The sequence below is a fragment of the Balaenoptera musculus genome, chromosome 9 (genome assembly GCF_009873245.2).
Source record: "Balaenoptera musculus isolate JJ_BM4_2016_0621 chromosome 9, mBalMus1.pri.v3, whole genome shotgun sequence".
NCBI lineage: Eukaryota > Metazoa > Chordata > Mammalia > Artiodactyla > Balaenopteridae > Balaenoptera > Balaenoptera musculus.
Genome location: NC_045793.1, coordinates 33,948,906 through 33,962,422, shown reverse-complemented (window position 1 = coordinate 33,962,422; position 13,517 = coordinate 33,948,906). Strand labels below are relative to the sequence as shown.

The 13,517-nt window shown below is 37.9% G+C and overlaps 1 protein-coding gene across 2 annotated transcripts in view; it reads left to right on the top strand.

Annotated features, from left to right (window-relative positions):
* MET (MET proto-oncogene, receptor tyrosine kinase) overlaps window positions 1-13,517 on the top strand; it is a 127,753-nt gene that overhangs the window by 78,807 nt on the left and 35,429 nt on the right. For both annotated transcript variants that reach the window (XM_036862899.1, XM_036862900.1), the window contains exons 4-10: window positions 614-748; window positions 1,764-1,937; window positions 7,029-7,189; window positions 8,959-9,061; window positions 9,173-9,309; window positions 9,987-10,148; window positions 10,913-11,012. In XM_036862899.1, coding sequence (XP_036718794.1) covers window positions 614-748; window positions 1,764-1,937; window positions 7,029-7,189; window positions 8,959-9,061; window positions 9,173-9,309; window positions 9,987-10,148; window positions 10,913-11,012 — 972 coding nt within the window. The remainder of the gene's footprint in view (window positions 1-613; window positions 749-1,763; window positions 1,938-7,028; window positions 7,190-8,958; window positions 9,062-9,172; window positions 9,310-9,986; window positions 10,149-10,912; window positions 11,013-13,517) is intronic.

The following is a 13,517-nucleotide window of genomic DNA, read 5'->3' as shown; positions in this document are numbered from 1 at the left end:
AGAAGCAGAACTTTAGTTATAATCAAAGTAAAAAAGTATGATGGGACAATGGTCTGTAAGAAATGACAGCACACCATTTCAAAGTTAGCTGAGGGCCTATTTTGACCTCAAAAGATCTATACATATGGCTTAAGAGTAGCAAAGCTGGAACCAAATCCAGGTCTCCAGACTCCCCATTCACTACCCTTTCCATTACATCAAGGGAAGCTGTTCAGTGGGGAGGGTCAGGAGAATACATTAAAAAATAATCCAGAATCCTTGTAGCATAAGGGAGGTCTTCTGTGCTAGGGAGAGTTTTGGCTCCTCCAGTCCCTAATACAATCGTGAGGATTTGTCTGCATGTGCTGGCTGATTGACTGGAAGATCTCCTTCCCTAGAAATCATTAAAAGATAATTGGCAAAACTCTGTCTTGGGGGTGCAGATGAATTGTCTTCAAGGCAGGAGATTAGAAGATGTCGTATTGGTTTACAGTGAGATAAACTGTTGGGCCTATAGTTCAAACACCCATGAGCTCGTCTAATCTGGTATTACCATTATCGTCCACATTTTCCCCTGACAGTATATTTAAACTGAGCTTGTTGGACTAAGGGTGCTTTCTGGTTTTTTTCTCAGGTTGTGGTTTCTCGATCAGGATCATTAACCCCACATGTGAATTTTCGCCTGGATTCCCACCCTGTGTCTCCAGAAGCAGTTGTGGAGCACCCGCTAAACCAAAATGGCTATACACTCGTTGTCACTGGGAAGAAGGTAAGCCCTGTTCCCCAGGGAGGTTCCATGAATGTGGTTCCTCCTCAGTGGATATTTACAGCCAGTGTCATCTGGTCCTTTTTAACTTCTCTCTTCGTCTGGATTCACCTCTCTTCTATCAGGTTCTTTCCTGAGTATTCCAGAGATCTTCTGAAATCAAGTTAAATTTTTACTCGGAGAAGATTGGACCTATGTTAGGTCCTCTTCATGATGTGAACTTCTCCTTTTGTCCTGTATTTCTCAATGAGAAAAACAAACACGCAGAATGAGAATTACAGTCCTAAGGGCAGAACTCTAGTGCAGGCAGATAAATCCTGAAGTGTACCTTGGAATCTGACGCTGGCCAGTAATCCCTTTTCTCTGAGAGGAGGTGCATTTTGATGCCAGAATGATATGTAAACTTACTTAGAATTTCCCGGGGGTTCAAGTGTGTTTTCCAGCAGCTTAATTTATACTCTCTTGAGGGATAAATTGGGAGATTGGGATTGATATATATACACTACTATATATAAAATAGAAAATAAAGACCTGCTATATAGCATGGGAACTCTACTCAATACTCTGTAATGACCTATATGGGAAAAGAATCAAAAAAAGGGTGGATATATGTGTATGTATAACTGATTCACTTTGCTGTACAGCAGAAACTAACACAACATTGTAAATCAACTATACTCCAATAAAAATTTTAAAATCAAATAATAAAAATAACATCATCTCAGACAGAGCAAAATGTCCGAGTAAATAGAACCTCTAACATCGCATGGTAATGCTTGTGTTCACTGGACAGTAATGGTAACTTTTACCACATATGCGCCAACAGCGGAAGGAAGGAAGAAATTTGTTTTTTTTTATTTTAATCACGTAAGCATTATTACATGATTTGCACACATAGGTGCTATCCCTGTCAGGCTCTGTAAAATTATATTTATATGTATCTTCGATGTATTTAGTTTTTATTAACAAGCAAACAAAAAAACCCTCTGGAAGCTCTTTCCATCACTTGTCTTCACAGATCACCAAGATCCCGCTGAATGGCTTGGGCTGTGAACATTTCCAGTCCTGCAGTCAGTGCCTCTCCGCCCCTTCCTTTGTGCAGTGTGGCTGGTGCCATGATAAATGTGTGCGATTGGAGGAATGCCCTGGTGGAACATGGACTCAAGAGACCTGTCTGCCTACAATCTACAAGGTAGAAGTCTCTGTCAGCTGTCATGTGTGTTTTTTGGAAATCATAAATCCCATTGATGGAAAAATTCAAAAATTAATGTATTCATTTAGCTGTGAGGCATCAGCCCAAGCACCGTCTCCCTCCACGTTTTTCTTTTTCTTTTTTTTTTGGCCGCAACACGTGGCACGTGGGATATTAGTTCCCTGACCACGGAGCAAACCCACGCCCCCTGCATTGGAAGCACAGAGTCTTAACCACTGGACCACCAGGGAAATCCTACCCCCCAGGTTTTTCCTTTAGGGTGGTGTTTGGGCACATGCCCCTAGGCCCTGCACTTGAAGTGCTTGCTTCACACTCTCCTTGGGCAGTTGCTCTCCCTTAGTGCTATGTGAATGAAAGAGTGGTGGCTAGAGAGCAATACTGCTCTCCATTTCCTCACACTGGGACCTGTTCCCTTCTGGCCTGCCCATTCTCTGATTCCTCACCAGCTGCTTTATCTACCAGGTGCCCAGGCATGAGCCTTCATCACACACGGGGATCCACTCATGGCATAATCCAGAACCCTAACCTGGACCGTGCAAGCTAGAGATCCCAGCCATGCTGGAGCAGGCAAAACAGGAGGTTTCGTTCTGTCTGACACATAGATGGTGGCTGTCTCATCACTGATGAGTCTAGAGGTTACCTCTCAGGGCAAGGTGGGAAGCAAGTGGATGGTGGACAAATGGGTGACTGTGCCTTCTCTCAAAGTTCCTGGAAGAGAAGTAAAAGCACAGCCGATGACTACACTAACCTCTGTACTCTGTAAGCCGATTCATTATTTAATCCATTCTAAAAACATTTACTGAGTGCATACCACACAGCTGGCCCTCTTCTAGACAATGGGGAGATACAGTCCCAGACAAGACAGAAGTGCCTCCTGCTCTTAGAGAACTGAGCTTCTAGAAGTGGACTTCAGCCATGACGTTGTAGCCATGCTCTCTAACTCTCCGTTGCCTTATTTACTTAAGGATGTGGTTGGCACTATGAAAATCTCCATGGCAATTTTTTAAAATTTTTTTCTTGATCCAAACACATTTTACTCGAAGCTACTTCCCTGGTGAGGACCCAGTGTATATTTTCTCTGCCTGCATGTGGAACAGTTGGACTTTACTAAGTAGTTCCTGTGAAAGATTCAAGTTAAAGGTCTTGGTCGGTCTCCTGGTTCAAGCCCAAGTAAACAAAGTGTACGAGTCAGAACAGGAACCTCCCCCAAGATCATGGCTGTTTTCATTTAGCTACGGTTTGGGGAAAGATTTGTACCGGGTGACTGGGTTTTAAACCAAATCATTTTATGTTAGGTGTGACACAGTTATTAAGACTTAGCTTGATCAGCTCGAGAATAAACCAGGAGATATTAAGAAAGCAAATTTAAATCTATACTGTATTATTTATGCACTTTTTGTGTGTTTAATATACTTTTAAAACCACACGCAGTTTTATACGTTTTAAAACACGTAGCCGTGGCAATTTGAGACACCAGACCTCTGAATTCAGCTATTCCATGAAAGAGATATGGGTAGTGTGTGTGTGTGTGTGTGTGTGTGGTGTGTGTGTGTGTGTGTGCAATTAAATCACAACAATTTCATTTCAAAAACAGCCAAGCTGATGTTTTAAATAAAAAGCAGGTTAAGAACTTGTACAAATGAAACATTTAATTTTGACCAATGTACCTCCTTTTATTAGTAATGAAAGCTATATTAAAATGGTTAAAAACAGTAAATATTTTAGAATTTTCTAGAACCAGAGAATCTCTCATAATGTTTGAATCCCCCCACAACCCCGCACCTTCCCTAACTCCAGCACTCTAGCTGGAAATTTTTAAAAGGTTGGACTGCATCGTGCACAATTCACTGAGGCTTGGGTGCTACAGTTAGAAAAAACGTAATGCAGCTGAGTCCATAAATCCCTTTCGGTTCATAGTTGTTAGGAAGATTTCATGCTGCACTAGAGCATGACATTTAGCATTCTTACTGCAAAAAATAAGACAGATTATTCATCTTTTTCTTATCTGTCTTAAACGCTGCAGGCACAAAACCCAGCTAATGTGTAGAGTTTCACTTTCCAATAAATGTAAGTCAACCTGCTTTTCAAGGCACATGATGTTCAGTGACTGAAATTCTTTGCAATTCCACATATGAAATATTTCAGGATTGCAAGCCCATTATTTTGTTTCAAACATGTTATCTGATCTTGTACTTAGAGAGCAATGAAAAATGCTTCAGAAAAGGAAGAGCACTTTCCAATATATTCTGAATTTATTAGGATAAAACTGTCATTCTTGTAGGATTAGAGTTCAGTCCCAGTGAGACAATAAAACAGTTTATTAATTGATCAGAAGACTCAGATAAGAAGCAACAGCGATATCTTATGAGGGACCTGAGATATCTTATCTCACGCCTGCAATATACTGCCACCAATATATTTGTGACATTTACTGAAGAGACAAATTTTAATTTTCCAAGGCTTTTGGTGGTGGTGGTGGTGGTGTTGTTTTAACTTTCTCATGTATATCCTAATGGGTTTTGAAAATATGATCATTTAAATCATTTTCACCTGTGAAAGGACAGTAGCTGCTTTTGTGGCTAGCTCTACCCTATCCAGACCCAGCCTCTGTGGCTTTATGCCGGACACTCATTTCCTTCTCACGGAGTTTCTCTACCCTCAGGATAACTCAGAGTTTGCCAGCCCATTGTTGGTTCTGTCCAAGGGTGTGTAGTCCAAGACTGCGTCCTTCCTTTTCCCCTGGAAGAGTGAACGTTACCCCATAAGCTAAGGCAGAAAAGCTCAGATGCCCCCCTCTAATATTTCAGCCAGAAGAGGAAAGCTAAGTAGAGCTGGCTTTTCAAATCCTGATGATCTAGCAGAGGTTTTATAGTATCCCTTTCTGTTGCCAGCACACCAACCGAACAACTCTCCATGTCTTTTCTGAAATCATCACCTAATCCCTTTGCCTTATATAGGAAGTGATGATGAATGTGGAGTGACAGATTTCAATTTTTTTTTTTTTAACATCTTTATTGACTTCAATTTTTACATAGAAAGGGGGGGAATCCAGACAGCGGGATCAGGCCAACATCAGCCTTGGGCTGTTTTCAGTGGGCAAGACTCCTCATTAAAAGAGGAAACAGCAGCTGTGTGACTGCCTCAGGCTGAAGAGAGTCCGGGAGGGTTAGATGTCTTGTTTTCCTCCTCCTGGATTTCTAACATAATAATAAACAGATATTTTTTTTTTCCTAGCAGTTCTCATTTGGCTAGACAGGGGCGAAGTAAGTTTTCATGAAAGGCACAACTGTGTAATGGATTTCATGGGTAAAATAGCTATCGTAAAAGCATTAAGCTAAGACTTTTGAAGGGGTTTGACAACAAGGGTATGACTTTGGTTTGTGGTTATTTACTTGGGAGGGAAGGGAATGTTTGCAAATTTGTATTTTGCTAAAAGCTCTTCTAAATTGTAAAAGAATCACTTTTACACTTTCACTAACTTGTCTTTAGCAAATACCTTTACTGGCTCTTGAGCTGCCTCTGTAGCGGTGCTGTGTTTTCCCACCATTGTACTTTACAGCACAATTTACAATATGTCCCCCCAAAAGAGCATTTCCTCTCTCAATTGTCACAAAGCTGCTGAGAAGCTTATTTTTAACATAGAAATTTGTTTTGTTTTAATAGTTTTAGCCTAAGAATAGTTGTTGTATAGACTTCATAAGAGCCTAATGCTATCTTATATCACAGTTGCCAAATTTTTATTAATGAATTCAAGTTTTACATTTTTTTTTTTTTTTTTTTTGGCGGGGGCTGTGTTGGGTCTTCGTTGCTGTGCGCGGGCTTTCTCTAGTTGCCGCGAGCAGGGCTACTCTTCATTGGGGTGCGCGGACTTCTCACTGCAGTGGCTTCTCGTGTTGCGGAGCACGGGCCCTAGGCGCGCGGGCTTCAGTAGTTGGGGCACGTGGGCTCAGTAGTTGTGGCGCACGGGCTTAGTTGCTCCGCGGCATGTGGGATCTTCCCAGACCAGGGCTCGAACCCGTGTCCCCTGCATTGGCAGGCGGATTCTTTAACCACTGCGCCACCAAGGAGGCCCAAGTTTTACTTTTAATAAACCAAAGATGAGCCTGCAATAATAAAAGGAACCTATTACTTATTTAATACTGAGCCTGAGGAAAAAAAGTCAATCCTAGAAATGAGATGTACGGTGATGCCAAGGGAGATAATTAGAAACATTGCTACAATACAGATCACATGTGGGGCTCTCTCCAATTCTGTTTTTATCTACTTCTAATAGAAATAATATATTGAATATATTAAATATTACATCATTTAGTTTGTCAACTAACCAGCTGGTATATATCAAATAGTGACCATATTTAAAGAAAAAATAAAAGTGACAGATTAGTAATAAATGTGAATTAAGTATAAAGGAATAGGTTCACTTATTCATTTGTTGATACCTGGCCTGCAGTAGATGATTTATAGTGAGTGAATGAATGAATGGCAGATATGTATTGAATATCATCTATGTGGTTGATATTATGATAGGTGATAAATGCAGCTATGAAAACACTGGGTGCAGAAAGAGGTATTTTTACTGTGTGACTTTCTCCTCTGGGTGGGGAATACCATAGCAACATGAATGTAGCACACACCCAGCTGGCATACAGAGCAAGGCATATATTAGGGCTTGGCTTCTAGGGCCTGTAAAGGAGTTTTGATCAGAGTTCAATCTGGAGGCCCATGAAGGGGTTATAAGCGTGTAAAAGTCTGGGCCCAAAGTGCGTCTGCGCCCAAGAAGGCCCTTCGTCCCCACCCAGGCTGAATCTGCTCTCTCTCTCCCATCTCTGGATCTCCTGAAAATAGCTTGCTTCATCAGCCTGTCAGATAGTTTTAATGTTTGTTCCAGATTCTCTGAAATTTGTGACCCTTTTTCCTATAGTGAAAATTCATTTTTTTTAGATAATGGGAGAAGGGAAGGATTTCAGACTCTTTGAGTATACATATTTTGTTTGTTTGTTTCTTTCTTTTCCACACCTATGAAAGATAATAATATACTGGGTTTTTATAAGTTCTATATTGTCCTCATAGGTTTTCCCAACTAGTGCCCCCCTTGAAGGAGGGACAACTCTGACCATATGTGGCTGGGACTTTGGATTCAAGAGGAATAATAAATTTGACTTGAAGAAAACCAAAGTTCTCCTTGGAAATGAGAGCTGCACCTTGACTTTAAGTGAGAGCACGATAAACATGTAAGGACATGAAATCGCTTGGCCAGGGTGTGCTTGGAAAACGGGTTTTGTCTTTGAATGAATCTTGTAAAACTCGCCCCAAATGTCTGTCTCTTGAGTTAAAAAGGGTCTTGGCCCATCACTCCCCTTGCGGATTTGTTTTGTTTTTAAAACTGTTTACTCACCAGGATTAAGGAGGAAGAAAGGTGACATTACTCAGGTGAAGAAAAGAAGAATCTAGCATCTGGGAGTTTTTCAAGCATTTTTGTAACAACTCTTGAGAACTTGAGTAGATTTGAAAGAATAGCACTGTTTGGGGTCGTTCCATCTTTAAAGTCTTCAAATAAAGAGAGTCTCAAACAGCTTTTTCTGTAAAAGTCAGAAAACAGCTCAATATGGACCCTCTCTTCTAAATTCACTTTCTAAACCTCAGAAATGTAATGAAGCAGCTGAATCACACTTTTGAGACTTGTTTATGATGAGTTTAAATTTATATTTACCTGATATTTATTGGCACTGTAATGGAGGGAGTGTATCTCATTTAACCATTCCCAAATCTTGGGAAATAGCAATGTTATCCCTATTTTACAAAGATGGTAACCGAAGTTCAGAAAGGTGGAGTGTAGATTAGCAGAGGTAATCCAGAGGGTAAGAGCTGAACAGGCCTTCAAACTCAGCTCTCATGATTCAAGACCTGTTCCTGTTCTACTGTATTCTACATGTAACTTCTATAAGATCTGAATCCCATAACGAACAGAGAACCCAGAAATTTTAAGTTATGTAGTAACAACAACCAAACATTTAACGTTTTATAGTTGAACCTATTCTTTCAAGCGGTTATTTTATACCTAGTAGAATTCCCTTCAGGGTTATACAAAGATCTAAATCTACTCATTTTACAGAGGCCAAAACATCAATTAATGTCATACTTGTTTAGCTTAATGGCAAAACAAATTCATTCTAGAAATACCCCTTGTAAGTTCTTGCTCATTGTATTGTAAATTAGAGCCTGTAAAAGTGAAACATAATTCAGCCTCTTTTGTTTGCAGGGCAGAAATAGAGACACAGATGTAGAGAACAAATGTATGGACACCAAGGGGGGAAAGTGACAGGGGAGGTGGTGGTGGTGGGATGAATTGAGAGATTGGGATTGACATGTATACACTAATATGTATAAAATGGATAACTAATAAAAACCTGCTATATAAAAAAATAAATAAAATAAAATGCAAAAATTCAAAAAAAAAGTTATTTAATAAAACAAATTATATTTATACTTCTTAGGATTATAATAAGATTATTAATTCAAAAATAATTCTGTGGAAAGCCTATCACAATTTCATCATTTTTTAAGTAACTTAAATAAACACGTGAACCACAGAAATGTATCTTTTGACATAATTTAAAGAAGAGATTCTGCTTAGTTGTAATCAGCCCATTGTTTCATATGCTGTTGAAACACCATTTCTCCATCTTAAGTATGCCAAACATTATGCCTATAATTGTATATTACTAGATTATTATGAACTTTTCAATTGGTGAGGTCTGCATTGATGAGGTTTAACATTTCCTGTTTTGTCTGTATGAATAATACAAGACAGTCAATATAAAGTTTCGCATAATAGTACAGAAACAGAATTATACAATTTTCAATTCTAATGCTTACCTGGAAACTCTGCTTGCTATTTAGAGTAGTCAGCTCACTATTTAGAGATAATGTCCCATAATATAAAACAGCCAACCTAGAAAATGCCTTTGAATTTATAACATATAAAACTTTGTTGTTTCAGGTTGAAATGCACAGTTGGTCCTGCAATGAATGAACATTTCAATATGTCCATAGTTATTTCAAACAGTCGAGGGACCGTACATTATAGTACATTTTCCTATGTGGTAAGTCTAGGCATTAATTTTCTCATGAACTAAGATATTTAATTATTACTTTATCTACTTAGAGTTATAAAATTAACAAGTTATTTTGTTTTGTTTCTATCTCTCATTCAGGATCCTATAATAAAAAGTATTTCTCCAAGTTATGGTCCTAAAACTGGTGGCACTTTACTTACATTAACTGGAAAGCACCTAAACAGTGGAAATTCTAGACACATTTCAATTGGTGGAAAAACTTGTACTTTAAAAAGGTGTTGTAGTTTATTTTTTGTTGCATCAGTCAAGACGGATTAATATGTATACCTAACAAATCAAGAAAAGATTGTTCTTCTTTTGTGGCGAAAAATCAAGACGTTTATTATTTACTCTTCATCTTACAAAACTTTCTCCTTCCCAAATCCATCTACTCCTTTTTGCTGATTTTTCTACCCTTCCCTTATAGTTTATTAATTCCGCTTTTAAGCTTTGTCTTCCCATCCACCTTCTTTATTGTTATGTTTAATATCCCAGCTATGCTATAAGCTGTGAGATTCTGGTAATTGACAATAAATTAAGATAAACATTTCCATCAAGATTTACAATTAGATCAAATCACTTTGGAGAGGTGAGAAGCATGAGGGAGAGTGGGTTAGGAAGTTACGTTTCTGCTTCTTAGATTTGGGAGAGCTCAGTTTAATCAAGTGCCAAAAGGATACTTTAAAATTGCTTAAAATCCCAAATATTTCTAAGTCAAGGATGGCCTAAGTTTGGGATCCAGTCAATTGTAAATTGACTACAATTTCTAGATTAGAAAGAGTTTTTTTCTAGACCACATCAGGAAATTCCCATTTAGGAGCCACTGACTGATACCCTTTTGATTTATGTATATAATTCTAATATATATGTGTCTCTAATAGCAAAGGTCCATTTTCTTAATTTTTTTGTTCAGTGTTTCAGATAGTATTCTCGAATGTTATACCCCAGCCCAAAGCACTCCAACTGAGTTTCCTATTAAATTGAAAATTGACTTAGCCAGCCGAGAGATGAACAGCTTCATTTACCGGGAAGACCCCATTGTCTATGAAATACATCCCACCAAATCTTTCGTTAGGTAAGTAAAAGCTTCTGATGGGTATAAGAAAATAATGAACGTGAGGATGACTGGCTGTCGAATAGTCGAAAGGAAGACAGTTTTATCTCTGGATTTGATACTGTTGCATTTTTTTGAAGGCTACCTTTCCAATTCAGGAGTGAAAACTACATTCAGGCTCTGAGTGCAATTTGACTTTATCAGTGCTAGTTCATGCCATTTTATCCTATTCTAAATAGATTTCATTAAAACAGTTTAACTGGACATCATAGTATTGATATTTATGCACTTATATTATGTACATTTTAATTCTGTACTAACCTTAGTGCCTAAAAGTGGAATCACCTTTTTCTCTTCATTCTTCAGTGTGTTTTTGCCCTGCCTACTTTACACACAGCTTTTCCCTATATCAGACTCCCTCTGAATCAATATCTCATTGGACCCAATTCAGTCTGCCTTGTTTCTGTTAATTCTATCAGTCTAGCAGCAACAGTTAAGTTCGTTTTTCCTTTGTATTTTTTTCAGACAGGAAAAAATATTTCTTTTGCATATTTTGTGAATAAAAAGACAAATGCATTTCTTCAGCTTATGAAATATGAATTTTTAAAACGCTTTCAAGTTAAATAAGTTATGGCCAAAGAAAAACTACCACTGAACTTTGATTTGACTTTGGCTGTGGCTGTAACTTGCAGTCACTACATGTGATTTAATTTAATTTCTCTCTTAAAATACTTGATAGAGAAAGAACCTCTCAATATTGCTGTTTTTCTATTTTATTTTGCCAGTGGTGGGAGCACAATAACAGGTGTTGGAAAAAACCTGAATTCAGTTAGTATCCTGAGGATGGTAATAAATGTGCACGAAGCGGGAAGGAACTTTACAGTGGTAAGTCCTCTGAGTGATAGTTGTGCTTAGAGCTCAGCATCTCTGCTTCTACCACCAGCTTTCAGGGTAGCAGAGACATTTCAGTTTTGCCTTTAATGTTTGCTAGTAATCTTCCTTGCAGCATAGGTCAAATAGTATTTTCTATTCACCAACTAAAATTATCTAGTCTCAGGCTAACATTATAAAACACACACACACACACGTAATATTTAGACACAGATAATGATTATCAACTTGAGGCAGTGTTTTTTAAAGACAGTCAGTACAAGGGCAAACCACATCATTCCCTGTCTTAGTCAGTTCAGGCTGCTATAACAAAAATACCATAGACTGGGTGGCTTACACAACAAACATTTATTTCTCACAGTTCTGAAGGCTGGTAAGTCCAAGACCAGGGTGCCAGCAGATCTGGCTGTCTGGGGAGGGCCTGCTTCCTGGTTTGCAGATGATTATCTTCTCATTGTATCCCCACATGGAGGTGAAAGAAAGAGGCAGCAAGATCTCTTGTGTCTCTTCTTATGACAGCACTAACTCCCATCATGAGAACTTCACTCTCATGACCTACTTACCTCCCAAAGGCCCCATCTCCAAATACCATCACACTGGGGATTAGGCTTCCAACATATGAATTTGGGGAGGATGCAATCATTCAGGCCATAGCATTTCCCTATCCCCCCTTTTTTAATACCCCGTAGAACATCAACACTTTTGCTCTAATAAAACCCTTGGGTAAAGCCTCTAATCTTGCCACAGCATCCTTGTCTTCCTAAGTGGTACAGTGTTTTCTTACACATCCCTGCTTCTTACCATTCCTCTTGTGCCTTGGTTAGCATGTTATCAAATAATGAGAAAGAGCATTAGAATATTTATGCCCTAGATTGTGTATGTTGTTTGGTATTTCTCCACCTTTTTTATTTTATTTGCAAGGTCAATCAGAATTTAACTGAATTCCTCCTTAAAAGTGATCGACCTATTTTGTGCTCTAACAATTTTGAGGCATCACATTAAAATGGTAGTTTTACTTCAGACCTTAGGAGGTTTGGAGTTATTTACAAAGATTTCATATTTTTGTTGTTTTTCTTTGATATAAAATATCCATAATCTAGTTGGACTTGTACATGCAACTTAGAATGAAAGTTCTAAGTGCCCCCTCTCAAGCAGGGGCTTGACTGGGGAGGCAATAGATTGAATTACAGCACTTCCTTTTAGATTCCCATCCAATATTTTGTGAAGGCTAAGGCCACAGTGTGCTTTAATTACAAAAACCAATTTGGGGCTAAAAATGTCAAGCCAAATCACCAAACAATAAGGTCATCTCAAATGAAATTTTTCTTGACCTTCTCAGTCAGCCACATTGCATCACCTCTAAAGAGTATTATTAGATTTTTATAATATTCCTGAGAGATTGTACTCCAGGGAGTCACCGTATGAAGTAGAGAGCTTTGAAACCAATCCCCGCACATGGCCACAAACAAAGTTAGAATACCGCCGCTATTAATTTAAAGGACATCGGTTCTCCACAGCCAGGCATAGCAATTTTTCATTAACCTATAAAAATAACAGTAACCCTCTTTGGTGTTGGCATGTGACTTTTTAAAGTAGAAATCTGAGAAATTATTAGTTTATCTAATTCACACCAAGACTGCATTATTGAAATAATGGCTAAGTTTTCTTCCTTCTCCCTCACCAGCATTATGATGACATGTGGCATCATTCATTCATTTGTAATCAGATAGTTATTAAAATCTCCTAGATGTGCCAAGGAAGATTCAAACAATGGTAGAAGATTTAAATCTTATCTGTTTACATATCTGGAAATGTAAACTTCTCTTATTTTAGCCACAAACATATTAGTACAATAGAACAATGCATTCAAATTGGACAGGAATGAAAAATTCAGTGGGTCTATTTGACTATTGTTTGTGAAAAACCTCTTAAAGAGACGTGTGTTCCTTCCATGTTCCCTGCTTCTTATAGAATTTGAAGCTGACCATGATGAATTGAACGCATTCATTATTTAGCAGAGAAAAACTCTTGGTCAGGTTTGACTTAGATATACCAATCCAGCCACAATAATTTTTAAGCCTAACGAACCCAAATATTTTAAAATAAAAATACTAATCACCTTCTTAACAAAATGCATATTAATTTGTTAATATGCATTATGTCCCAGAAGCGAGCAGTTTATTGTATAGTTTTCAAATTTCTTGTTATGTAGAGAATTACTGTAATAGCAGTAAAATTGTTCATTTCCTTTATTTCAAGATGATAGAATAAATAGCTTTTAGCATTATAATATGGATTTGATACAAAACTAAGTAATATTTTATTCATATTATATCTATGTATCAGTTTTCTGTATCTGCTTATAGCACACATTTTTTAATGTAGGATAATTTTTTTAATTATTTTTAAAAGAAAATATCAAATATCCAATTTTGTTTGTGCTTTTTATGTATATCCTGAGTCCTTTTTCTATTGTGGGCATAAGTAATTGTTTTATCT